The sequence below is a fragment of the Pleurodeles waltl genome, chromosome 1_2 (genome assembly GCF_031143425.1).
Source record: "Pleurodeles waltl isolate 20211129_DDA chromosome 1_2, aPleWal1.hap1.20221129, whole genome shotgun sequence".
Classification (NCBI taxonomy): Eukaryota; Metazoa; Chordata; class Amphibia; order Caudata; family Salamandridae; genus Pleurodeles; species Pleurodeles waltl.
Window position 1 is genome coordinate 132,660,064 of NC_090437.1, and position 27,588 is coordinate 132,687,651.

Below are 27,588 nucleotides of genomic sequence, written 5' to 3' on the forward strand. Positions count from 1 at the left end.
TGTTTTGGTTGGTGATATAACTCTGGGACACATTGCCTCATGAAATTGAGGTTCAACACATTCTCTGATACAGCAAATCATGGGAGGTCTAGCATGTCTTTTTCCTACAAGGGTCCAGCTGTAGTTTTCAGACCTCTCTTTTCCCCAGTCTATAGAGATAGTGGATTTTCCCTTATGGACTTTCCGGGATTCAGACGTTGCCAGGAAACCAGACTTTCAGTGTTGTTCCTGAGTGATTTGGAGTGTCAGCATGAACAGCGTGGAATGATTTTGGTGACGGAGAGTGACTTACGTGTGTTTATGTCATGTTGCTGAAGTATGTTTGTAAGACAGATTGTTATGCTGTGTATGAGGCATTTGATTATGTAATAATGCTTATTTTGGATTCATTTGGTGGTGTGATTTCTGTGATTCTGGTGTTTTATTCATACTTGTGATTTATGGTGAAGAAGATTTTGTTTTGTTATTTTGTGGATTTGGTTATCAGATCTGTTAAAATCCAAGATCAATATATTCTTGTTTACTTGTCTGCTTGAGGTTGTGTGTTTTGCGAGGTGCTGCAAACACACTTATATGGATTTCTGAATTAATAAGTCTTTCGTTTATAATTTAGGTTAGTGTTTTTTGCTCCTTGGTGCATAGGAGAAATTGCGTTAGTTAGGGTAGCTTAGTGCTGGAGGGGGGTCTGCCTAGTGTGAACCAGATTGATTAGCAGCACCGTTATTGCTGCTGCTCTTGTTTCTATTGATGTGAGATTAAATATATTATAAATTGCAAAATTCCTTGCTGTGCCGGTTTGAGCAGACAAGGTTTATTTGGTTTTATTTAGTAGAAGTTCATTGAAAGAGGGCTTTGCAATTCTTTTCCTCATTCAAGGAGAAGACATACTGTGATTGGTTAGTCAGACTGGGAGCCACGCTGATTCTTGGTGAGATGTCACCACAATACTGTGCTGTCATTGGCTCGTTGCCGACAAAGCTGCGCTGTAAATAGAGTGACCTTTCATGGAGCCACACTGGGATTGGTTGTTGTTAAATGGTTTATTTTGTGTCATTTTCAAAATGTTTAGAGCAAAAATTATTGGTGCTGTGTTAATAAAGCCTAAAGTTTCTGAAGTACCTTCAACTGAGGGTGAAAAATTACCTGCCAAGGAAACTCATGCATATGAAATGATGACAAACGTTGAGGTTTATGACTACAACTGGATTTCTGACCGGTATGAATATACTGCTTCTGATAAAGATTCATAGTTTACTTTAGGCGGTTTCTTTAATATTACAAAGCTAGACTTGCTGAGACAAAATATGAATGATGGAAAGCTTTTACTAAAACCCACACAGTTTCAGGCATTGAACAAATCGGACAGCCACAGAGAAGAAAGGAAAGAAAATGACAAACCAAGTAAAAGGTTCATTTAGACAATGCTTAGAAAGCAAGTGGCATCACAGGAAAAATGCTGGAGGGAGGATATGCCGGAAGAAGTAATAGTTTCCCTGCAGTAGTCTAAGAAACTGATAACAAAAATAAATCAGAATCATGAGGCAGATGAGGAGGACACTTTTCTAAATGACCTTCTGAATTCCAGGCATCTTCCCTATATTGATGGGGGACAGGGAACTTGTCCTATTGCAATACCAGATACGGGTGCAGTAGGAGACAGCATGGGTGCCCAGACACAGGTACTTGACACATCTGTGGTTGTAAGTACAGTAGCAAGCACCCTACTTGAGACTTCAATGCAGCATTACCATGTACTAGCAGAGATACCCCAGATGTTTCACAAACTCAAATTGACCTAAATAATAATACAACTATGGGAAAGGAATCAATACAACTATGGGAGAGGAATATCCTTTAAAAAGGGTAAAAAATGTTGAACTGTTAAAAATTGAATTTGGCGAAATTTAGCAAGGGACAAATTATTTAAACAGATTATTAACATAAAACATTGATGAGATGAGGTACTTGATTAAACAAGCAGCCAGATGTACGAACAAAGCTCACGATCAATTGGAAGAATTGGCTGATGAATGTGAGGTTGGCATCAGTTAAATGAAAAATGTGAGAAAGAATTACAAAATGGATTGACACATGATGAAATAAAAAAACTGGGTTTAAGGAGTTTAAAAGCTCATATTAAAGACCTAATTGAAAAAAGGGAATAGAATAATCTAAAGCAACAAGAGGAGAGATGGTAGAGAGGGGCAGCAAACAAAAAGAAAGTTATTGAGATAGGAAGAAATGTGAAGGGGTCAGCTAGTGATTCAGAAGCAGGGGCAATTTTAGAGTTCTTATTGAGAGAGGTACATGTAGGAAATTTAGTGCATGTGCTTTGGACAAGAGCTGATCGGTATGCCTTTACTCCAAATTTTCCAAAATTGTGAGAGGAGCCTTAAAGATGGTACAAGGAAGTTCAAAGGTTGAATATGATTTTGGAGAAACTGTGGACCAATTTGAATTCACTGTTTGAAATAGTGGTTCCTGGTGATTTGTGGTGTGACAACTAGTTTCCTATTGCTAGGCCAACCCAGGAAACTAATAATGTTCCTTTTGATGAGGTAGCTAGTAAACATAGACAGGTGATTGAACATCTGAAAAAGAATGTACCTGAAAAGAATATTAATTGGGAAAGGTCTTGAGAGCTTCACAAGAGCTGAAAGAGCCAGTGTTTATGTATTATGAGAGGCCTATGCAGATCTTTAAGGATGACAGCAGAGTTGAAGATCCAGAGAAAAATGGTGTTAGTGATTTTGAAGCTTGCCAAGAACAGTAGTGATTGGTTTGATGCAAAGCAGAACAAATTCAAGCGGAAGCTGGTTGTTCCCCAGATGAAGCAACCTAAAAGGAATGCCTGGAAACAGTTGACTAGCTCAAATTTGGGTTATGTGCAATCTGTAAATGCTGGAATTAATGGGATGGCTTCAATGCAAGGACAGTAAATGTGAAATGGAGCAATGCAAATGCAAGGTTGTGGAAGAGGGATATTGAACAATTCTGAAATTCATGTAAATATTGAGATGTTGAAAAAGAACACTTCATGTCATTTCTGTGGTAGACTCGGGCATTGGAAGCAGGACTGCAGACTAAATGATAATGAGTTTAGAATTAATTTGTTGCACAGAGCAAAAAGACAATGCCAGTGGTCCCAGCTCAACCGACTTGTATGCATGGAATGCATGATCAGAAACAGTTTTGCATGACAATGCTTACAGTCTCAGTGTTGCAGCCAAAAAATGAAAAATAAAATGCCATGCAATCTAGGAAACCAGCTGAATCCAATGCATCTGTGTAGTGATTTTCCTGTTTCCTTCAGTAAGTAATTCACAATGATGATGCCTGAGAAGGGAGCAAGATTGTCTGCATGGAACAGTCCTAGTGGTAGACCAAAGTGGACCATACATTGATGGTTAAGTCAATGTCACTCTGTTTCTTTTTTTTTATATAGATATGGGAGCTACCAGTTCTACAGTTCATTCAGTGGAAGTCTCAAACCTACCTCTGTCATAAGTGAGTTCAAGTTGTAAGAGATCAGTAATAAACAAATTGTTAACCAGGTTAAAGCAGATGCCTCCTTTAAAACAGGGCCGATGGAAAATAAACATCAGTTTATTTTCTGTGATTCAAAAAGAATTGTGTGATTTACTGCACACCACAACTGAAATCCAAGATGTTGATCAGTGTTTACAATTAAGACACAATACATAAAAGTTCAATAGTTTCCAGTCTTGGCCAAAGGTGAACTACCTCTGGATTTAGGATATGGGGTCAAAGAGGAGGTGTAATATTTCTCTGGTAAAGAAATAGATCTAATAAAAGGTGCTGAGCCATTTATAATTAGAATTACACCTACTGCCATTTTCCCCAGAACTAAGCAGTATAAACCTTTTAGAGAGGCAGAAGAAGGAAAGAAACCTGTCACTGAGAAAATGATTTAGCAGGGAACTCTTCAGGAAGTTCTTGGTAGCCCTTGAACTCTCCCATAAAGGGGATAAAGAAACGGAGTGCCAAATGGAGACTTGTACAGGATTTAAGCACAAGAAATAATAAATTTGTAATCAGTGCTATCCAGTGGTTCCAGATCCAGCAGTAATTTTGTTTTAAATTCCATCTTAGGCCTAATGGTATTCGGTCACTGACTTATGCCAAGCGTCCTTTTCCATTGCTCTGCACTAAAAGAGTTGATTCCTTTTTGTGTTCATTCAATTTCAAATGAAGGTTCTCCTTTGGAGTAAAATGCCACAAGGGTATGGTATATTTAAAGTCCTTCAATTTTTGATTAAATGTTGACGCTAGATCTAGAGAATTTGAGATTACCCTATTCCTCAGTCTTGGCACAGTATACTGATGACTTAATGGTCACATCCAAGACAAAACAAGGCTGTAAATGTGACCCAATTGCTTTGATTAATCATTTAGCTGGCAATGACCATAAGGTTTCCCAATTAAGATGCAGAATTGTAAAAAAGAAGTAATGTTTCTTGGTTATCACATTGAAACAGGAGCAAATGATATGATATAGGCTGTTGATATTGTTTGTGTTGTGTTGTTGATTTACTGAAAACCCAATAACATCTCTTTGAAAGAAAAAGGATCAAGGAAAGTATTAAAAGAACACATTTCTGCAATTCTGAAAATTAACCCTCCAACCACCAGAAGGAAGCTATGAACAAGTCAGATTGTTAGCTGAGAACATCTTGATTAAGAGCTGCAATACGGTGAATCCAGCAACATTGCTTCCAATTCCAAACAAAACTGGTGAAGACAGGAACAATGGTAATGATAATGATGAAACTGAACATGACTACATAGAGGTAACCAAATTATCTACCAAACCAAGACCACATGTCAAGGAAACTCCTCTTGAAGTGGCTGATTTGACTTTGTTAATGGGTCTTATTTAAGAGCATTCAAGGCTGCCTATGTAGTACGTTCCATTTATGAAATTCTTGAAACATCCTATTTGCCAAATGTAACTTTAGCACAAATAGCAGATTTGGTTGCATTGAAAGAGCTTGTTGCTTATCAGAAAATTTGAATATGACAACTTATATGGACAACCTGTATGGTTTTGGTGTGGTCCATGATTTTAGTCAGCTGTGGTCACAAACGGGTTTGATGACATATTTTGGCGCTCCCATCAAAAACAGTCACTATATTCTTGATTTGCTGAAAGCAACATAGCAGCCAAAAGAGATTGTGGTCAAGTGTGCTACCCATAAGACTTGAAAGATTATGATCACTCTTGAAAACAATATATGCAGATCAAGAGGCCAGATACTGTGTATTTACAAATTAAACAGTGACCCAAGTAACTGAATCTGATAAATCGAGAAGAAATTCTAGAAATATTAGAGAAAATGTAATTGTTTCAAGTTCAGTTCAAGCTTCTCTAAGCAAGTTAAGAGACCTTCAGGAGAAGGCTACAGAAGATGAGAACAAGAACTGGGTAAAATTAGGTTACAAGGAAAATCATCACAATTTGCATGTTACTACTTTACAAAGGAATGTAGTACCTGATGCGATGTTTTACCCCATGGATTGATATTTCTATTGGTAATCTCACTCTGGGAGGAACTTAATGATCAGAACCTTTAAGAAATGTAGCAAAAATTAAAATTTTACAAACAATGCTGATGATTTATGTTCTCAATGTCTGGTCTATCAGAGAAATAATTAGGGAAAGAGAACCCCAACAATCCTGAATCATTGGCCAGCCAGAGGGCCCACTTACAAGACTCCACTCCATACATATTTTAAGGAGGTGCCAGTTTGAAAAGGTTTAAAATACATTCTTATAATTGTCTACTTGTTTTCTAAATGGGTCGTGGCTTATCCCACCTGGAGATTAGACAGCCTTACAGTTGTCAAGCTTTTATTGACGAAACTGATAACACAATTTGGGTTACCAATTTATTTTCTTTTTCTATTGAGACAGACCATGGCTACTATTTTAAAAACTATATTTTGCAATTGATTTGTACTATTCTTCAGACTGATCAGAGGTTCCATTGAGAGTATTGTTTTCAATCTTCTGGAGTGGTTTAGAAGATAATTGGGGCCCTTAAGATTAAACTCTCCACAGTCTGTGCTTCTACTGGTTTGAAGTGGCCAGATGCTCTTCCTCTTATCTTGATGAGAATTAGATGGAACCCTGTTCAAAAGGGTGGTCTTTCACTCGATGAGCACTGAGAATAGCTCCTTCAGCTGCACTTGCTTCAATTACTGATGTCATTATTCCAGATTAGTGCAATGGCCTGGATAAAATATTGAAATAAATATAGTACCATATTCTTAGTCCCGGTGATTGGATAGTTGTCAGAAGACTCATGAGAAAAGAGTTTCTTGAGAAGCTTTGGAAGGGACCATATCCTGTACAGTATGTTGGCATGCCATAGTGGATTCACAATGCACACATGAAAAAGGTTAAGACTGAAGATGAACAAGTGGTAAAAACAACCAATGATTCACAGAGTCAAGCTCAAGTTTGCAGTGTGGATCCAGAGGGGGTGGAAATATTGAAAATTGGCAAGCTGAAGGTGAAACTAGTGAAGAAAAGGAAGTCATAGACGTCAAGATCAGTGAAAATGCGAGTTCTAGTGAAGTTCCTGGTACGATACCAGTGGTACAGTCCAGTTTCAAGGTGAGGATCATAATGAAGAGTTGTTACAAATTCAAAGGCTTACGCGGTAGTGGTATCAAGAAGAATTAGGCCCTCATTCCAATGTTGGCGGGCGGCGGAGGCCGCCCGCCAGAATTCCCCCCTCCGAAATACCGCGCCGCGGTCAAAAGACCGCGGCGGGTATTACAAGTTTTCCCCTGGGCTGGCGGGCGGTTGCTGAAAAACCGCCCGCCAGCCCAGGGGAAAACGACCTTCCCACGAGGATGCCGGCTCGTAATCGAGCCGGCGGAGTGGGAAGGTGCGACGGGTGCAGTGGCACCCGTCGCGTATTTCAGTGTCTGCAAGGCAGACACTGAAATACTTTGCGGGGCCCTCTTACGGGGGCCCCTGCCGTGCCCATGCCATTGGCATGGGCACGGCAGGGGCCCCGCGACCCCCCCTACCACCATCCTGTTCATGGCGGCTTTCCCGCCATGAACAGGATGGCGGTAGGGGGGGTCGGAATCCTCATGGCTGCGGAGCGCGCTCCGCAGCCATGGAGGATTCACACGAGCAGCGGAAAGTCGGCGGGAGACCGCTGACTTTCCGCTTCTGACCGCGGCTGAACCGCCGCGGTCAGAATGCTCGTGGGAGCACCGCCAGCCTGTTGGCGGTGCTCCCGTGGTCGGTGGCCCTGGCGGCCACCGGCCGCCAGGGTCAGAATGACCCTCTTAGTCTCTTAACCAAACAACAAAAGACTTCCATCGAAAATTTGAGTCACAAGAACACCCACAGGAAGAAAGCGGTTCACAGTGAATCATGCAGTTGAAACTGATCAGGGTTCAAGTTAATCAGTGAGTGACAAAGAATTAACAGTGTTTCCAGGTGCAAAAGAAATAGCTGAAGAAAATAAGTCACTGGAAGGAACCTGTAAAAGAAACCAATTTAAACAAGAGATTAAAAATAATCAATAAAGAGTCTGAAGTAACTTGAATTAGATTCGGAAAACAGTGAAAGTGAATCATCAGTTGCTGAAAGACCAATGAGAAAGAGAACCCCAAACAGAAATTATGATCACCTGAATGGGTATATCTAGCAACAGTGTCTGAGGAAGAAGAATCAGAACCAGAAGTCTACAGTCCAATAAACTGCCATCAATACATTTTTGAAAGTGAACCTGAAATTGAATCAGAGGAAGAGCAGGAACCACCCTGAGAAGCTGAAAGACTGTTCAAGTCAGAGCTAAAAGGGAAAACACATAGCAAGCTCTGAAAGCAGAAAAATAGAATCTTTTTAGAGGGTGGACTGAAATGAACTTTTGAAAAGGGAAAATAAGATTTTTGAAGTTTTGTTTATTTTGATTATTGTTTCCAAAGAAAGAAATTAAATGTATTATAGTTTTAATGATCATTTTTGTTAACTTTGATTTTCGGAGTTACACAATATATTCTTGTTTTTATTTTCATAAGAAAACAGCAGACCCCAACACTCTCAGTGGCTACAAACCCATCTCGCTCCTGTCTTTTCCAGCTAAAGTCATGGAGAAAGCCATCAATACCCAACTCGTAGACCACGTACAACTCCATCAACTCTAGACAGCTCTCAATCAGGCTTTTTGCACCCACCACAGCACATAAACAGCCCTCAATTGAGCCACCGATACCATCAGCAGCATCCTCGACCAAGGAGAAATGGACGCACTCATCATCCTCGATGTCTCTGCAGCTTTTGTTACGGTCTCCCACAACTCATTCATCAAAAAGCTTTAGCACTTGGGTATCTCTGGACCAACCTTTAAATTTATATCCTCCTTCCTCACAGGCAGAACTAAATGAGTTAGCCTTTCCCCCTAAACCTCAGAACCCAAGAAACTCGTCTGTGGAGTCCGTCAAGGAGCCCAAAACTCTTCAATGTCTACATGACATCCCTCACGGACATTGTTAGGGCCCATGGCATTAACATAGTATCCTACTCTGATGGCGCACAGCTCATTCTTTCCCTTACCGACTCAACCAGCATTGCCAAAGCAAACTTCTCAAACTGCATGAGCAACGTCACTGCTTGGATAAAAAACAACTGCCTCAAGCTCATCAAAGACAAATCAAAGTCCTTATCTTTGGCAGCAACTCCCCCCCAGCCCCTCCAGATGCCTCTCTTTGAACTTGGCTCCCGGCCCATCCTTACAGACCATGCAAAGAACCTCAGGATCACCCTCGACACCAACATGTCCATGAACAGACAGATCAACGCTGTTGCCTCATCTTGCTCCCACATCCCGCAAATGCTATGCAAGATTTTCAGGTGGATCCCCCTTAACACAAGACGAACAGTCACCCAGGGTCTTATCACAAATAGACTTGACTATGGAAATATTCTCTACTTTGGAATCTGAACCCATGCTCTACGCCGAATCCAACCCATCCAGAACGGCAGTCAAACTCATCCTGAACATCGTGTGAAATAACCACATCCCTCCACACCACAACAATCTCCAAGGGCCCCCAGTCCAGGAAAGATGTAAGTTCAGCTACTCACCCACGCCAGCAAAGCTCTCCACAACACCAGACCAGCATACTTCAACCACCACGTCAACCAACCCATCAGATACCTTTGATGTGTTCCAGGTAAGAGCACACCTCCATCGATCAAGAAGTCCAGAAGCGGAGGATGCACCTTCTCATACCTTGCAGCCAAGACCTAGAACAATCTCCCATAACCCCTCAGAACCTCTTCCTCCCTCAGGGACTTCCAAAGGAACATCAAAGCATGGCTCTTCCAGTTGAAACAGGCATGATCTCCTCCTCCCCCCCTCACGCGTGCCATACACAGTGGTGATCAGCTGCCCTCTACAAATCAACACAACATCAACATCAACATAACATCTCAGCAGATGCTGTAATATCATTAGTTCAATTGTTTTATTAATTATATTAATAGTCTTAGTAGGCCTGTTGCTGTGCCTACTCTAAGGGGAGATACTTATCCAGAAGAGTTGAACTGACTACAGTATATAATGAAGTGAAACATAAGACATTAACACATAGGGAAAGTTAAGTTAGTGAGTTGTGATATTGGAGAGCTGAGAAATAAGAAAACACATTAAAGAAGAAGAATTTAGATTGCCACATTTACAGGGTGAGTTGATGTGCTGTGAAACTGAAGACTGATAAGGCTGAATATGTTGGAGAGAGTGTGTGTGTGAAAGAAGTTAAGTTATAAATTGAGATTTTCTGATTGGTGAGGAGCTGACCTTGAGAGTACTGTATTATATTATATATATGGTAAGGCTGCTTATTTTAATTTGCAATGTAACCAGGTTGGATCATGCTGTCTGGCTTTGCTGTTTCCTAGAGTCTATTATATAAGTGGGGGATGATGTAGTTGGTTTGAAGAGAGTGAAACTTAGATTTAAACAGATAGTATTAGTATTAGATATTTTAGGTGCTATTATTCCATCTACAGGTGTGTGCACAAGTGTTGTGAAAATTAGACATTTATCTATGCTTGTGGACAGGCTTGCTTCATGCACTGTTGGTGCCTTAACCCAAATTAATTATGAACTAATCGTGATAAATTCTATGTAATGGAAAACCGCTTAGCGCTAGATATCCTTCTTGCAAAGGTAGGCAGTGTTTGCTGTGTATGCTGTACCTTCATATCAGATAATTGCCCTATTAATAATCCTTATGTAAACAATGTAACTAAAATCTCTTGTTAACTTCAAGTTTTAGAAATCATGGCATATGGGAAATTTTCAACTTCTAGGTTAGTGAGGTAGGGAAGTGTTTTAGCAAGGTTGCTGAATGGATTGATAATTTGGGAGGAGAAACTTTACGTGTAATCCTATCTCCCGTAATAATTATAATGATTTGTGTAACTGCCCTGTTTTTTTTGCTAAACTTGAGCATCTGTTTCAAAATTGTAGGTGCAAGAATAAAAGGAAATCACTGAAAATAAAACGTGAGGACAAATTTGAGATGAAGAATGTCAAAGAGTTTGTCTACAACCATGTAATGTTGATGGACAATACCAGAAAGAAGCAACAAAAAATGCAGATTACATAATAGCTTTGATTAACAAGATTGTATTCATTATTTAGTGATTAAAGAAGAATCAGAGGGGGGATTTGTAGATGTGTTTACAAGATTTATGTTTAAGTGCAGAATTAACAAAGAGCAATATACATTTGCAGACTGATTTATTGGAATTGCTTTTGACATAAGGTCCTCTAATGTGTTCAAGTACATTTAATGAATTGTTTGAGAGTTCTTTAATGCTGCAAGGGATACTGTGCATTTTCCTGAGGATTTTGCTGACCACTGGGATTAAGAATGGTTTCTAATTCTTACATACTCTTAAACTTTTGAGAGCCTTCGTGGCATTAACTCGGTACTGCTTATTATTGGATTTTGTAATAATTCCCTTTAACTTTTCATTGATCTAGGACTCAGTTATTGATTGGACTCAAATTATCATTAAATTGGACATTTTTATGAAGTCTATTTTGATGGTTTATGAGATGCCTTAACGCAGGGGCACATCGCCTCATGAAGTACAAGTTACTTACCTTCGGTAACGAAATATCTGGTAGAGACATATTCTAGTTGCAGATTCCTTACCTTAGAATTTCCCCCAGGCATCAGACTGGATCCGGAGATTTTTCTTCAAGCAATAACCTTGAGCGTCGGTAGGTGGCATCCGTCGACTCTGCAGACTTGGTAGTCGCCGTGATGACGGGAGTAGTACATAGACGCCGCCCTTGCGCAGTGACATCAGTTTCTTTTAACGACTTTCCACGCCAGAGCGCAGAGCCGCTAAGAACACTGAGATTGGTGCGTCAGAGCTAAGGACCTGAAAGGGGGAATCCCTGTCCCTACAAATCAGTTTGCAAGCGAGGAGGATGGGTGGGCGGTAAGGAATCTGCAACTAGAATATGTCTCTACTAGATATTTTGTTACCGAAGGTAAGTAACTTGTACATCTGATAGAGACTTCTAGCTTCAGATTGCTTACCTTAGAATAGATACCCAAGCAATGCCATCCTCAGTGGTGGGCTGTGAACTAAGATCATTCTAGAATGTCCTGCAGGACAGAACGACCAAAGTAGCCGTCCCAACGGACCTGACTATCCAAGTAGTAATGCTTAGCAAACATGTGCAGGGATGCCCACGTAGCCGCCTGACAGATATCCAAGACAGGAACTCTGCGTGCTAATGCAGTGGAAGCAGCAGTGGCTCTGGTAGAATGAGCCCGCAAGACGTTAGAAGGTTGCTATTTTGCCAAAGCGTAACAAATTTGATGCAAAGAAGCACCCATCAAGACATGGTGCACTTCTGCACCGCCTTCCCTTTCTTCACACCCACATAGCCAACGAAGAGTTGATCATCCAACCGGAAGTCTTTAGTACGATTGAGATAGAACGCCAACACTCTTTTTGGGTCCAGACGGTGGAGTCTCTCCTCCTCATGGGAAGGATGCGGGGGGGTGTAGAAGGTAGGCAAAGTGATGGACTGGCCTACATGAAATGGTGTAACCACCTTAGGAAGGAAGGAAGCTCTAGTGCACAACACCACTTTGTCAGTGTGTACGGACAAGTATGGAGACTTTGAAGAAAGGGCCTGAAGCTCATTCACCCTGCGAGCAGAGGTGATAGCGATGTGACTGTGAGGAGCCGCAAGGGACAATTATGCATTGGCTCAAAAGGGGTGCAACTTCAAGTAAGTACAAGATTAAGATCCCACTGAGGCATGATGAAGGGAGTGGGAGGAAATAAGTGGGTGAGCCCCTTCAAGAACCTACTCACAAGAGGAGATTTAAAGAGAGTGAGGACTGATCAGGAAGCCTAAGAAAGGCAGAAATGGCAGACAGATACCCTTTAAGGGTGCCCAATGCAGAGCCCTGCTGTGCTAAAGAAAGAATGAACAGAAGAACCTATGAAAGAGGGGCAGAAACGGGTCAACAGATTTGTTGGTGCACTATACCACAAATTTATTCCAACGACAGGTGTATACAGTTTTAGTCGATGGACGCCTGGCTGCCAAGATAACATTGCAGACTTTGGGTGGAAGGGCAAATGCCGTCATGTATTGCCGCTCAATCTCCACGCATGAAGGCGGAGGTTGGACAGGTTTGGGTGGGGGACCGTCCCCTCCTGCTGTGACAGAGTGAAGGATCGATGGACATGCTCAATAGCTCCGGATCCCACACTCTTTGAGCCTATCATGGAGCCACCAAGATAACTTGGGCCCGGTCGTACTTGATTTTCTTGAGAACTCTGGGCAGAAGAGGGGTAGGTGGGAAGGCGTAAAGGAGGCCGGAGTTACACTTGAGACGAAAAGCGTCTCAGAGCGAGTGCTGCCTTGGAAACTACAATGCGCAAAATAGCTGACATTGTGCGTTCTCTGCGGAGGCGAACAGATCTAAACAAGGCTCTCCCCACTTAGGAAAGAGACCTTGCGCCACCTCCGGATGGAGATGCCATTCGTGATCGACAGTGCGCCGGTGGCTGAGTTCGTCTGCTCTGGCGTTTAGAGAGCCAGCCAGATGTCGAACCATCAGGGTAATGCCCTGATGTTCCAGCCATGTCCAGAGGCGTAGTGCCTCTGGACAAAGGGTCCAGGACCCAAACCCCACCTTGTTTGTTGGAGTACCATATGGCGGTAGTGTTGTCCATGAACACCTGCACCACTTTCCCTTTGAGAGAGGGAAGGAATGCTTTCAACGCAAGTCTGATAGCTCGAATCTCCAGCATATTTATGTGGAGTCCCGACTCCGCCGGAGACCAGAGGCCTCGGATCTCCACCTCTCCCATGTGGCCGCCCCAACCCAGAAGCAACGCAGCTGTCACTATAGAGAGATCTGGGTGGGGAAGGGAGAGGGATCTGCCATTGACTCAATTGGGATTCGAAAGCCACCACTGCAGGTCTTTGGCAGTCCCCTGCGAGATCTGGACCATGTCGGAGAGATTCCCCTGATGCTGCACCCACTGGAACTTCAAGTCCCACTGCAGAGCCCACATATGCCACCTGGCATGTGTTACTAGCAGGACGCAGGAGGCCATTAGGCCCAGCAGCCTCAGAGTCTGTCTCACCGAAACCCAAGACCAAGGCTGAAAAATCAGAATCATAGCCTGAATGTCTTGGACTCGCTTTTTGGGAGGATAAGCCTGAAACAGCACTGTGTCCAGAACAGCTCCGATGAAGGGGAGCGTCTGAGAGGGAGTCAGGTGTGACTTTGGCACATTGATAGTGAACCCCAGCTGGTGCAGGAGGTCCGTCGTAGTCGGAAGGTGGGAGACCACTGTCAGGGGTGAAGGCGCCTTCAACAGCCAGTCGTCTAGGTAGGGGAAGACTGAGACCCCTAACCTGCACAGATGAGCTGAAACCACCGCCATCACTTTTGTGAACACCTGAGGGGCACTGGTAAGGCCGAAAGGGAGCACGGTAAACAAAGTGCTCGTGACCTACCACGAATCGTAGGTAACGTCGGTGGGCAGGCAGGATGGGGATGTGGACATAAGCGTCCTGCAAGTCCAATGCTACCATCTAGTCTCCTAGGTCCAAGGCAGACAGAACCTGAGCCAGGGTGAGCATTTTGAACTTCTCCTTCTTGAGGAAGTAGTTCAGGTCCCGAAGATCTAGGATAGGACGCAAGCCTTTGTCCTTCTTTGGTATTAGAAAGTAGCGGGAGTAACAACCACAACCTACTTCTGGCACAGGGACCTTTTCTATAGCTCCCTTGGCAAAGAGAGCTGCAACTTCCTGGCGGAGAAGCACCAAATGATCCTCCGGAAGGTGATGGAAGGATGGTGGCATGTGTGGTGGTGCAGATTCGAAAGGGAAGGAGTAGCCCTTCCGAATTATTTGCAAAACCCACCCGTCTGTGGTTATATGTTTCCAGTGGGGCAGGTGATGGTGGATTCTGCCACCAACTGGGTGGGAGTGAGGGGACGGACTAGGAAGGTTTGGGCAGAGGTGGACTGGACAGACCTCTGGTTCCTGCCCGCGGCCATGTGGGATTCCACGCATAGGCGGTCCAGCGTGCATGGCCCAGTGGCTGGGTTGAGGATGCGACAGGGCGCCCCTTCCGTGGCCACGAAAGTGGACTGTGGGAAGCGTGTGACCAAGGAAAGGCCAAGGGACCGAGCCATAGCCCGGGAATCCTTGAACCTCTCCAAGGCCGAGTCCGCTTTGTCTCCGAAGAGACGGGTGCCATCAAAGGGCATGTCCATGAGTAACTGTTGGACATCCTCCGAGAAGCCAGAAGTACGTAACCAGGCATGGCGCCGTAAGGCCACTGTCGTCACAACCGATCTGCCCAGAGAGTCGGTTGTATCCAGCCCACAATGGATCGTGAACTTAGCCGCGTCTTTCCCATCTTTCACTGCTTGGGAGACGATAGCACGAGCTTCCTCCGGTATCTGCGGCAGGACATGCGCAACCGTATCCCACAGTGAGTGGGAATAACGGCCCAAAAGACATGCGGTGTTCACGGACTGCAGTGCGGGCTGGAGTAAGAAAACAACTTCTTACCAAATTGTTCCAGTCTTTTGGATTCACTATCCGGGGGTGCGGAAGGGAAGGCGCCATAAGAAAAGGACGCCTGGATTACAAAACTCTCAGGTGTAGGATGTTGGCACAGGAACTTTGGGTCGTTCGGCGCAGGCCGATGGCGGCGAGTGATAGTCCTGTTCACAGGAGCCCCTGTGTTGGGTTTGGACTATGTACCCAAAAGGACATCAGTGAGGGCCTCATTAAATGGGAGAAGGGGTTCTGACGTAGAAGCCCCAGGCTGAAGCACCTCCGTCAGGAGATTAGACCTGACTTCAACAGTAGGTAGCTCAAGGACCTCAGCCGCCCTACTAACCACCATACTATAGGTAGCTCACTCCGCCGTAGCCACGGTAGGAGGAGACAGCATGCCAGTGTCAGGAGAAGTATCCAGACCACTGGCTTTGCCCAAGTCCTGTGCCCAGTCCATAGAAGGGTCTTCCTGGTATTCATAAGGGTCCAGGGACCCCTCCAATTCCTCCCCGTGTTCGTACCCATAGGAAAATGGGTCAGAATCTGACCTCGGGTGAATAGGGCCCACCGAAGCCGATGGCGGCGTCGGCTGACTCCACTCCGACTCATCTGGTATGAGAATTGGGTCGACGTCGATAGTGGGCACTACCCACATCGGGAGCGTTGATAATCGACCCGGCGCCAGGGAAGGTCTCCATTGTGCGACCGGTGTCGGTGCGGATCTGTGCACGGATCCAGGGGCGACCTCGGTGGCCGGGGCCAAAGCCGCTGGCACGGAACCCGAAGGCCCCTCAGCCAAGCCCCTTGGGCCCGAAGGCACCGTATCGGGGTCGGCAAGCCCAAAGATGAGGCACATGGCCTCGTAAAACTCTTTAAATTGGATGGGGGTCGCTCCGGCAAACTCGGGGAAGCGCGGAGTCGACCCAGACGTAGGCTCCGAGGACGGAGGCCTAGTGCATGGACGCCCGTCCCGTGTCACGTCGGCCGAGCGACGGGTGAAGTCAGAGAGCGATGGGACTTCTTCGACTTCTTCTTCTTCTTACATTGACCCAAGAACTTTGAAGAAGACGAGTGGTGATGGCTCTGCAACCGATCTCAAAAGCTTCCTCTCGAGCGAGACCGGGACCTACCCGGAGTCGAGTGCCGGGCCGCCATCAGCTTTAGGGACCGCTCCCTCAAAGCCTTCTGATGTATTGCCCGACACTCTGAGCACGACTTCGGGTCGTGGTCGCGCTTGAGGCACCACAGGCAAACATGATGAGGATCTGTCACCGACATCATCTGATGGCAGTCCTCGCATTGCTTGAACCCAGTCTTCGGGCACATCCTCGACGCACCAAGTGTCGCACCAAAAAAGTTCCACAAAACGGTCAAATTCAGCCCAAAAATAGCCTAGGGTAGCTCTCTCTGGATCAGCGCGTGGCGCGGAAAGAAAAGAACTGACGTCACTGCGCGAGGGCGGCGTCTATGTACTACTCCCGACGTCATCACAGCGACCACGACGCCTGCAGAGTCAACCGACGTCACCTACTGACGCGCAAGGGTATTGCTCAAAGAAAAATCTCCGGATCCAGTCTGACGTCTGGGGGATATTCTAAGGTAAGGAATCTACAACTAGAAGTCTCTACCAGATTTTGAAGTTCAACACCGTCTCCGATCCAGTAAGTCAAGGGAGGTGCAGTTGAGGCAAATGTTGGGGTGTCTCAATTTCAGGGTACCATCAACTTGCTCCCACAGTTGTTGCCATTGTGTGAGACCTGGGAATTGGCTGGTCCCTGCATGTTTTCGATTCTGTGCTCTAAAACTATGCATACCCAGGCCTACTTTTCTCTGGAGGAATTCCTCTGCTGAATGTGACCCTGTAAATTTGGAGGACTGCCCTCCCTTCCACTGTCTCACTCTCCTTTTTCATCCCTTCCAGAATTTGGTATATGCCTAATCCAAAAAACGGATTCACTGTGAGGGGCTTGTCAATAATACTTGACTGATCCTCAGAGTTAAAACATAAGATATGCAACCATGCACTCCTCCTCATGATCAGCCCTAGCCAGTTCTGCTTGCTGTGGTAGCATCGTCAAAGGATAACTTCACGCAGAAATTGAAAATATTGTCCTGTCTTCAATTATACTTTTTGCTCTTTTGTAGTATTCCTCTGGGATGTGACAAAAGGTCTTCCAAGTCCTCCACGTATAAATGGGCATGCTAATTTGATTTGACGTTTGAGCTAGCAGTCGACCATTGCATGGCAGAGGCTCTCTACATTTTCCTTCCCGACCTCTTTCTACTGCATGTTTCTATGGTGTTGCGGACTTAACTTTGTGACTGTGCACGCTCGAAGAACCTTGTATGTCTTGAGCTCAGCATCTTGGGCATCTGTTTGGATGCCTTTTCCTTCACCAACTCAGGTGTATTATGGGCATGTGTCAGAAAACCCTAATTATTAGGTTTTGCAAAGGCGTAGGTTATTTTGCGGGTATCCACTTTTAAGAGTTTGTTTTCAGACCCTTTCTATCTACTTACAAATAAGACACTAAACAAGATGCTGTAGTGCTCTGCCTCTGGTAGAAAGTGATTCTAGGTGTGTGAGCCTGAACTCTGCTCTACCTTGATCATGCCAAACAGCATCCAAAGGCCAACGAGCTGGCGGATACTGGGGTAGAATGCGCATACCTCCAGAATCCTCATATGGTGATGGTATGACCAAAAGATCCAAGAGCCGGCCGGCACACTTCAATGAGCGGAGCCGTATCGTTGTGGGGGCTCTTCAGAAGAGCTGGACCTTACTTGGCAAATAGGTCACTCCTGCGGTGCCATCATGAAAAGTTCTTTTAACCTTTGTTGCAATGCGGTGAGTCACTACCAGAGTCAAACCACCAGATCTCTCGCTCATGGAATTTACACCTGGCATGGGTTTATACTACAATCAGCAGTGTGCCTGCTCTTCATTGGCTTGCAAATGTGAATGTTGTATGGTGGAGACCAGAAGCTCTTCTTTCGACGGCCTTCATGTTGTCTATAAATAAAAACATTCTAAGCGAGCAAAAGTAAATGCACTTACACAGCTCAGAGCCGAATCCCTGATGCAGTTACCCATGGATTTCAGCCGTGATTTAATAAAATAAAGAGTCCAATCAGCAGGCAATGCCGTTGTAAGATCAGGATAAGATGCAGGTACAGCAAACAGTTCTGAGGGAGAAAGCACCTATGCAATGATGGAAAGCTGAGGGTCCGCCCGAGGGAGAGAAATGTTAATTTGCTTTGACAAGTTTACCTTTCTCAAAAGAAAAATGTTTTTATATAGTTTCCCAGGAAGTTTACCAGATTATTTAATTGGGCTGTCGAGCATGAAAGAAAACACACTCAGGACACACAAAGTAAAACAAAATGACTCACAACGTGCATACAAACAAGATGTTTTATTCTACTACCGGGCACGTGAATAAGGGTTCCTCAATACACAGCACTCACTAGTGATTCATGACGTTTAATTTTAGACTTTAACATGAAATGTATTTGACCAATAATCAAAAACTTAACACATCATTTATATACATACATTACAATAATACTACATTGCCACCTTGCCTACATTACAAATGGCTTCAAAATAATACTGTCAAGGTATTAGCTCACGTACAAGTTAAAGCAGCTGGTATATAAAAAAGCATACAAATGACATTATTCCTGCTGCTGTTTACAGCTCTATATTCTGTAATTAATAAAAAAGAGTTCATGGCATAGCATCTCCATGTAATAGCGTTCTATATGAGCACGTACAGACCCAGATGTACCAGTGGTCCTTTTTTAAAAGCAATAGGTAAGAATGGAGCTTTTCTTTCATTTATGTAAATGGTGGAAAGCTAAAAGATGATGAGATGATGATGGGCAATGAGGTAATTCAGATAAATCAACAAAAAACACAAAACCAGTGGATGAATGTGGTAACAAAAGTGGATTCAACTTGAAACAAACATTAATAATAAGGAACATTTGCAGTAGAGAAAATGCATATTAGTTCAAGGAGTTGCAGATAAATGAGGTTATATAGAAAGCAAGAGGGAGATTTTTGATGGTTGCACTTGCAAGTTAAGATACTGGCACAAGGATACAGAGACTTAACTCGACAATGCTGGTTTCGATCTCACCCCAGTTAAATTGATTACCGTAGATAACTACATGGCAGTGAATTCAGTAGCACTTGTGAGGGGGTGATGGGTTCCAGTGCATTTCCCAGGCAGCGGATATCCACTGCAAACCATCAGAGTGGGTATTCGGGCTGGGCATCAGGAAAACTGTATGAATGAATTATGGAGTGCGACCTAAACTCTCTGCCCACACAGGGATCCATGCCTAATGCTAAGCACTATGTGAAGCTCACATTCTGGTGAGGGCCCGCTGCAGGTGCTTTTTCTCATATTTTCTTCCAATAATGCAAATCACAACAACCAAAGTTTTCTAGAAGGATCAGTAAAATTGACTTTTCAGACTGCAATATTCCATATTAATCACTCACAAGAGAATGAAATGTGCTGATTTAAATAGAGCAAATGCTCGGAGATGGTCTAAGTGATCATCGGACACCATCCATGTGTTAAATAACACTACTTGGTAAATGAATGGCAGAGGCAAACTGTGATCAATACAATATTTCTCTTGAGCAGTTTTACTAGCCACAGTCCACGTGAGAGCCCACTTTCCCCAGTCCTGGACTAAGTCAAGTAGATGTCAGTTCTCTATTTGAAAGCACTAAGATATTACAAATTGCAGTTCATCATAAAAAGGACTACAAGATTTGCTTAAGCACCAGTATGCTGCTGGAACTCACCGATACAGTCAAATGTTTGAATTCCTATTACTGTGAAAGGTGCCACCGATCCCTGCCTGAACGCTAATCACTGATGCGTCAGCCAATGCCTCCTCTATTAAAAATGGCTATACATAATATAAGTGAAATCTGAGCTACTTATCATGATTTAGAGGTCATCTTAGGAGCCAGGCATAGCAACTATCAAAAATAATACTTGACAGCCAGAATCAATCTAAATTGTATTCGGTTGTGTCTTTTCTCCTTAGAGACCTCCTGTAAACTGTGTTCTTATGAAACAACTGTCAAAATGTGCTTAGTCTAGCTGCCAATGACGTTCAAGAAAGGAAAGTTAAAGTAAAAACAATTGTTTTTTTAAAGGAAAAATAAACAATACTTGGAAATATGAAGTACATGGCAATAAAAGTTGTGAGGTTATACCGTACTTACATGCAGCGGTGAAAGCACATCCGGATAGACTTGCCATTAGCATTTATTCCGTGCACAGCCAAGGACTACTGTGAAAAGAGGCAACAGATACAGAAAGAAAAGAGAGGTGTAGCAGTAACAAACACGACAAGGCCCGTGGGTTATACACAAAACACAACTTATTAGCTTTCAAATGTTATGGAGCTATTAGTTTTATGTAGTGTTTTATGTATTAACAAAGGACATAAATACATGTGCAATGCTCAAAATCGTATAGTTTAGTGGATCTGTGTGTGTTTTACCACCCACCTTAGGCGAACTAGATAGACTAGTTATTAAAATATGTTAAAACTAGACAAAAAGACAGCCATTAGTCATCATGCTGTTACTTGGCAAAGAAAAACACGTAAACAAATCGACGTACAAGACAAGGCACACTAAATAAAAGAAGCAGTAGGACCATAAGAAGGCAAAAGCAATGAGTGACCATATGCAGCTTAATTGTTAGGAAACTGTTTTCAAACTATGAGAAAACAAATTGTCAATCACACCTCTAACCAGAAAAGTGGAAAACAGAATTTGATTCTGCTTTCTAACACAGTGACTAGCATCTATGCAATAATCAATCTCCTTTTTCGCAGCTCCATGACAGAGGGAAGTTCAAAGCCCTGACCTGTAATTACTGTCTAGCAGGCTATATGGACGCCCTGTCCACTGTTTCCTGCATAATTCATCAGTGAGATTCAAGACTCTACGAAAAAGACTTTTTTATCCTTCCCACCCAGATCCAAGTTACGCTGTTTAAAAATGTGAGGTTCCTGCGCTAGAATCCTTTTAGAAATTATTTCTACAAAACCAAGTTTCACCATCGCAGTGTGAGGACGGAAGCAGGAAGTGCTGGTATGTGTGAGTTTAGTGAAACGAATAAATCATTTGTGAGCTACAAAGAAAAGAAACATGAAGCTACCTAAATATGAGCAGAGGGAAAGCTGGCAGAAGATCAGCAGGAGAGAAAGAAATCCGGAAGTCATAGTGTAAACATGGGCCGCCATCTCTTGGAATGTGTCAGAAAGGGAAAGACCCTGTCCGGAAAGGAAATGGCATTAAAAATATAGAAGGACACAAATTAACTCAATTTTCATTCAAGTACGTCAAAGGAAGCATGTCACGTTAAAAGTCCACTTGTAAACCTAAAGATAATAGGAAAAAAAGAGATGCCCATCTTGAATCAAGCAATTCATGGTCCAACTTCCCACCACCAGTGCTCCCTTTAGCCTCAGGTCAAGGAGACACCACCAGTTACCGTTGGACCTTGATAACAGAACGCAGCGCATTGCGTGCATGTGAAGGAGTGCGGGGATGATAAAAGTAGTGAAACAGGATTCTGAAGTGCAACCCCAGCCCCCACAAAAAAATGGTTCAGGCGAGCAGCTGGAGTCTTCTCCGAAAGTGAATCTGGTGATCTCATCCACAGTCCACTTATGTACAGTATGGAAGGTGTTACACAAACAGGTGTAAGGCAGAATAAGGAGGTAAGCATGAACTTTACAAACTCTTATTACAGATAGCCCTGAAGGTTCGATCATTCCGTGGTATCTTAGCAGTAATTAAGGAATGTCTCCTTTCTACAGCAGATTGGAGATTTAATTGACTCGGTGATCGAGTGTACATTTTGGGTTCTGGACACACTAGCAATATTGGTTTGCTGTACTCTGACAGTTCATAACAACAAAGTGGAAGAATCTTGTAGGTATTTTATTTCAGCCCTCTACGTTTATGATTTAGGCATAGGATATATATATATATGTATGTGTGTGTGAGTGTAAGGATAGTATATCGTGCTGTTCCTTGACGATTCAGAAAGGAGTTACAGCGAGTTCTGATTTGAAAGGCACGATTTTAAAAGTGAAATATAAGATTGGCCTGGGCTGTATAACTGTACTTTTTCTGCTTGGATCGAAAAGTATTTTTGACAACATTCAGTTGATATTTTTTTTTTACTCATTTGATTCATTCATAGAATGTTGCCGAACTGTACATTTAAAAAGAATCTTTGGTGCGATAAGAGGCTTTCAGGCATGATCCCTGTCTTTTACTCCTGGGTGAACTACATCATCCACTGTTTAAAAATGACTGAAAATATGCAAGAGTCTGCCCAGGTTGGACATATACCAACTCGTAAGAATTCAGCAATCTCAGCACGTGCACTGACGCAAACACCATCCATTGCCAATGGTACTAAATATTGTCAACACAATCTGTCCTTTTTGTACAGGTGTACAAACGAACCAAATACACACTCATGCGCAGTCTGCAGAAAAGACTTGTCAGCGTAAGCGTGTTTATCAACCAAGGCACAACTTACATTTTTTTTTTTTTTAACAGAAAAAAGACCTATAAATTTAGATAAACTCCCACTGGGGAATACAGGGAAGCTGAATTTTTAAGTGACACATAGAGCCAATATGACCTGAAGGGGGAAAAATGACCTAATTGTTAATACAAACTGAAGGTGTTTTCTTCCTCATTCATTCACCCCATCGCCAGCTCCCAAATAGATCAATTTATGAAATGAGTTAATTGTTATTTTGTTCAAATACACAGATGGCAGGGACACAGAATTGCTAAAGCAGGTGAATGCGGGACCATCCTTGGCTTGCCAGGCTTTATGTGAAGCTTGCACTGTAAGTTGAAGAAAACAAAACAAAAACAAACACAAAATAATTAGAAACAGAAATTGCCTGTCCTCAATGCCCCCATTAGCCCAAGTCTACACCTTAAAAATTGAAAATGCTGCCAAAACAATGATTAGAGCCGAACTCCAGCATACACCTTCGGCAGATGCTCATGCACTAATTAAGACTTCAAACCAACAAACATTTTTATTATCTCATACTCTACGTTCTAGAAGCACACATGACAAGTCAGTACACACTGTTAGTTAAAGTTGGCATCTAGTTTCTTTCTCTTTTTCAACTTACCAACTGTTACCTTTTCCAATATATTGCACTGGTGCATTGAAAGTTAATTTGTGCGGATGTGTCCGTATTCAATTTCAGTCCATAAAATAAATCATTATAAATAGCTTGCTCCACAAATTGAAAAAAAAAAAAAAAGAAGTATGTTTTGACTAAAATGAAGCGGCTAGATTTGAGTTGCAGTCTACATGCCTTTATTTCTTTTAACTGTGTAAAAGACCCCAGTGCAATTGTCAGGTACAGAGTATGCCTGGGAGTGTCAGAAGTGGTGAAAAGCTAAATACACAGTAGTTTCAGGGCATTATCGCATTATCTCTGAATTCCTTAACTACTAAACCTAGCCCTCGGGTTGCCTGCCGTCTGTACTACCAGAGATGTAGGATATTGTTTTCTTCCCCTGACTGCACCGCTTGACAGAACAGTTAAATAATGGACATTGAAAACATGCACAGGATGAAAATGTCCAGCCTTGTGTGTATTTTACAATTTAACACCAAGACGGACCCCTCAGTAAGATAATAACTGATATCACGAACAATAAAACTGGGGACGAGGGCTGAGGGAAGCATGTAACACATCTTCACAGCAGAGGGAATACGGGAAAAGGAATAACAAAGCATGAATGGTTTCTCTTACCTAACTTTTTCAGAGGAAGAGGGTTAGGCAAAGCAACAAGGCCACAGAGCGGAGACTTTCTGGACCAGGACAAATACCATGGAGAAAACAAAATACATTTGGAACCCTCTCTTTACAGGAGCAGGAGCCACTTCAAAGGCCATCCTTTACAAGGAATGCGATGTTCCAACTTTAAACCCTTGGCCTCAGACAGCTGGTCTCCCCACCCACACACATCACAGGACACACACTGGACCCAATCTTCACCTCAAGCAGCGGGATCACCATCAAGACCATCTCCACCCTAGACTGGACCGACCACCGCCTCATACACTTCACAATCACCGCACCCAGTAGCTGTGCCCACACCACCAGGACCCCCCCACCCCTCCCCCACAGGACATGGAGGGAAATCACCAACGGGCAACTCACCTCATTGCTCACCAAATCCCTCCCTCCTCCCTCCGATGACGCCAACACAGCAGCACGCAATCTCAACACATGGATCACCAAATGTGCCGACACTCTAGCCCCCCTCCGGCTGACATCGGTATAGGAGGCTGGCCTGGTTTGTAGTGGGTACCTTGGGTACTTACACATTACACCAGGTCCAGTTATCCCTTGTTAGTGAATGTAGTAGTGTTCTAGCAGCTTAGGCTGATAGAGGTAGCTATAGCAGAGCAGCTTAGGCTGAACTAGGAAACATGCAAAGCTCATAAAATACCACTTATAGTTACACAGTACTTATACACAAGTAAAGACAATACTCAGTGTTACCAAAAATAAAGGTATTTATTTGGGTGACACAGTACCAAAAATATCTTAGAGACAATACTCCTTCTGGAGGTAAGTATTATACACACTAGACATCAAAATTAGACAAGTAAATAGTCATATAACAATGCAAACTGTAGGAAATCCTATAGAATGCAATAGGAGAAAATAGGCCTAGGGGCAACACAAACCATATACTAAAAAAGTGGCATGTGAATCACAAATTCCCACCTAGATAAGTGTAGTGTGTGCAGAGTCACTGGGAGAGTAAGAATACAGTAAAGGTAAGAAAACTACCCCACCCCAGAGCTCAGAAAAGCAGGAGTAAAGTACTGCAAGTTTCCTTAGGATACACTACACCTCGTTTTGGGGATTTTGCAGCAGCCAACCATGTCTGCAAAGAAGAACTGCTGGATTATTGGACCTGAAGACCTGCAAAGGAAGGGGACCAAGTCCAGAAGTCAAAAGAAGTTCCAGGAAGGACAGGAGCTCCTGCCAACCCAGAAGAGGGTGCAAAAGAAGAGTCCCCGGTTAGTTGAAGACTGCAGAAATGCACCCTAGGAAGATGCCAGCGGGTTCCTGCATGATGCAAAAGATGTCCCATGGCGTGAAGATCGTTGCAGATGAGATTTCATGTTGGAAGGAGCCAACAAGCCTTGGCTACGGGAAAAGTGTGTTTTTCATCAAAATGGCGCTGGAAGGACCCAGGCGGGACCTGGGGGCCTCAACTCTGTGTGAGGAGGAAAAGGGGGCTCTCAGCACTTTAGAGAGCCCTCAGGATGCCAGCCAGCACCCCCAGAAGCTGCAGGATCTGGGTTCAAAGGAGGTGCAAAACACGGTTGATGCAGCACAACATAAGAAGGTCCCACGCCGCCGGAGAACAACTCAGCGAGTTGAGCGTCACAGGGTGGAGTGCTGGGGACCTGGGTCAGGCTGTGCACAAAGGAATTTTGCAAAGAGTGCACAGAGGCCTCAGGAGGCAAAGAAGACACAAAACACAGGGGTACCATCGTTCTCGGGGAAAGGAAGGTCTTACCTCCTCCAAATTGCACCACCCGGACCTCAGGACAGTCTATGTTGATGATGTCCACCCTCTGTGTCCTTAGGAGCATGCTCGCCGCAGTGAGAGGAGTCCCAGGGTACTGGTCGTCGCCTTGGAAGGTGCCTGCTTGAAGAAGAGGAGTGACTTCATCACTCCACAGGAGATTTCTTCGGTCCTTCTGGTGCAGGATGAAGATAGGGAGTCCCGAGAGCATGAACACCGTGGAAACTGTTGCAGTTGCAGACTTGGAGCTGAGGTTGCTGAAGTAAAGTGTCTCTTGCAGACACTTTGTTGCAGTTACAGTGTTTCTTGGAGCAGGCTGCGGTTGATCCGAGGTCAGAGGATGCTGAAGTTGTTGCAGAGGATTCATGAAGGAAACTTGCAAGCAGAATCTGAAGAGAACCCACAGGAGAGACCCTAAATAGCCCTGAAAGGGGGATTGGCCACCTTATCAGGTATGGACCTATCAGGAGGGGTCTCTGACATCACCTACTGGCACTGGCCACTCAGAGCCCTCCAAAGTGCCCCCACACCTTGCAAAGCAAGATGGCTGAAGTCTGGGACACACTGGAGGAGCTCTGGGCACCACCCCTGGGGTGGTGATGGACAGGGGAGTGGTCACTCCCCTTTCCTTTGTCCAGTTTTCCGCCAGAGTATGGGAGGAAGGGTCCCTGAACCGGTGTAGACTGGTTTATGCAAGGAGGGCACCATATGTGCCCTTCAAAGCATTTTCAGAGGCTGGGGGAGGCTACCCCTCCCCAGCCTGTAACACCTATTTACAAAGGGAGAGAGTGTAACACCCTGCTCTCAGAGGAAATGCTTTGTTCTGCCTTCCTGGGACTGCGCTGCCCGGACCCCAGGAGGGCATAACCCTGTCTGTGAGGTGGCAGCAGCTGTAGCAGCAGTGCAAGCCTCAGAGAGCTGGTTTGGCAGTACTGGGGGTCCATGGCGGAGCCCCCAGGATGCATGGAATTGGCTCCCCAATACAAGATTTGGAATGGGGGACAATTCCATGATCTTAGACATGTTACATGGCCATATTTGGAGTTACCTTTGTGAAGCTACATATAGGTATTGACCTATATGTAGTGCACGTGTGCAATGGCGTCCCCGCACTCACAAAATCCGGGGAAATGGCCCTGAACTATGTTGGGGCACCTTTGCTAGTGCAAGGGTGTCCTCACACTTAGTAACTTTGCACCTAACCTTCAGCAAGTGAAGGTTAGACATATAGGTGACTTATAAGTTACTTAAGTGCAGTGAAATTGGCTGTGAAATAGTGTGCGCACTATTTCACGCAGGCTGCAGTGGCAGTCCTGTGTAAGGGTTTGTCTGAGTTCCCTATGGGTGGCAAAAGAAATGCTGCAGACCATATGGATCTCCTGGTACCCCAATGCCCTGGGTACCTAGGTACCATATACTAGGGACTTATAAGGGGGGTCCAATATGCCAATTGAAATTGGTAAACAAAGTCACTGGCCTACAGTGACAACTTTAAAAGCAGAGAGAGCATAAGCACTGAGGTTCTGTTAGCAGAGCCTCAGTGACACAGTTAGGCACTACACAGGCATACACATTAGGCCACAAACTATGAGCACTGGGGTCCTGACCAGCAGGATCCCAGTGAGACAGGCAAAAACATACTGACATACATGTGAAAAATGGAGGTAACATGCCAAGGAAGATGGTACTTTCCTACAATCGGCCAAATACATACCTAACAAAGCCAGCTGGTTCACCACCGAACTCCAAGAATCAAAGTGTACCCGCAGACGTTTAGAGAAAAAAATGGAGGAACAGCCAAACCAACAAAGACCTTGCCTCATT

General features: G+C 44.0%; 1 protein-coding gene across 2 annotated transcripts in view; it reads right to left on the bottom strand.

Moving 5' to 3' along the window:
* Nucleotides 1-27,588, bottom strand: part of SEPTIN11 (septin 11) — a 669,909-nt gene that overhangs the window by 73,926 nt on the left and 568,395 nt on the right. Inside the window, exon 10 of one of the 2 annotated variants that reach the window (XM_069236823.1) lies at nucleotides 18,517-23,034. The exons of the other annotated variant lie outside the window; for it this stretch is intronic. Coding sequence (XP_069092924.1) covers nucleotides 23,019-23,034 — 16 coding nt within the window. The 3' untranslated portion in view covers nucleotides 18,517-23,018. Of the gene's footprint in view, nucleotides 1-18,516; nucleotides 23,035-27,588 lie in introns of those variants that run through there. 2 annotated transcript variants of the gene reach the window in all.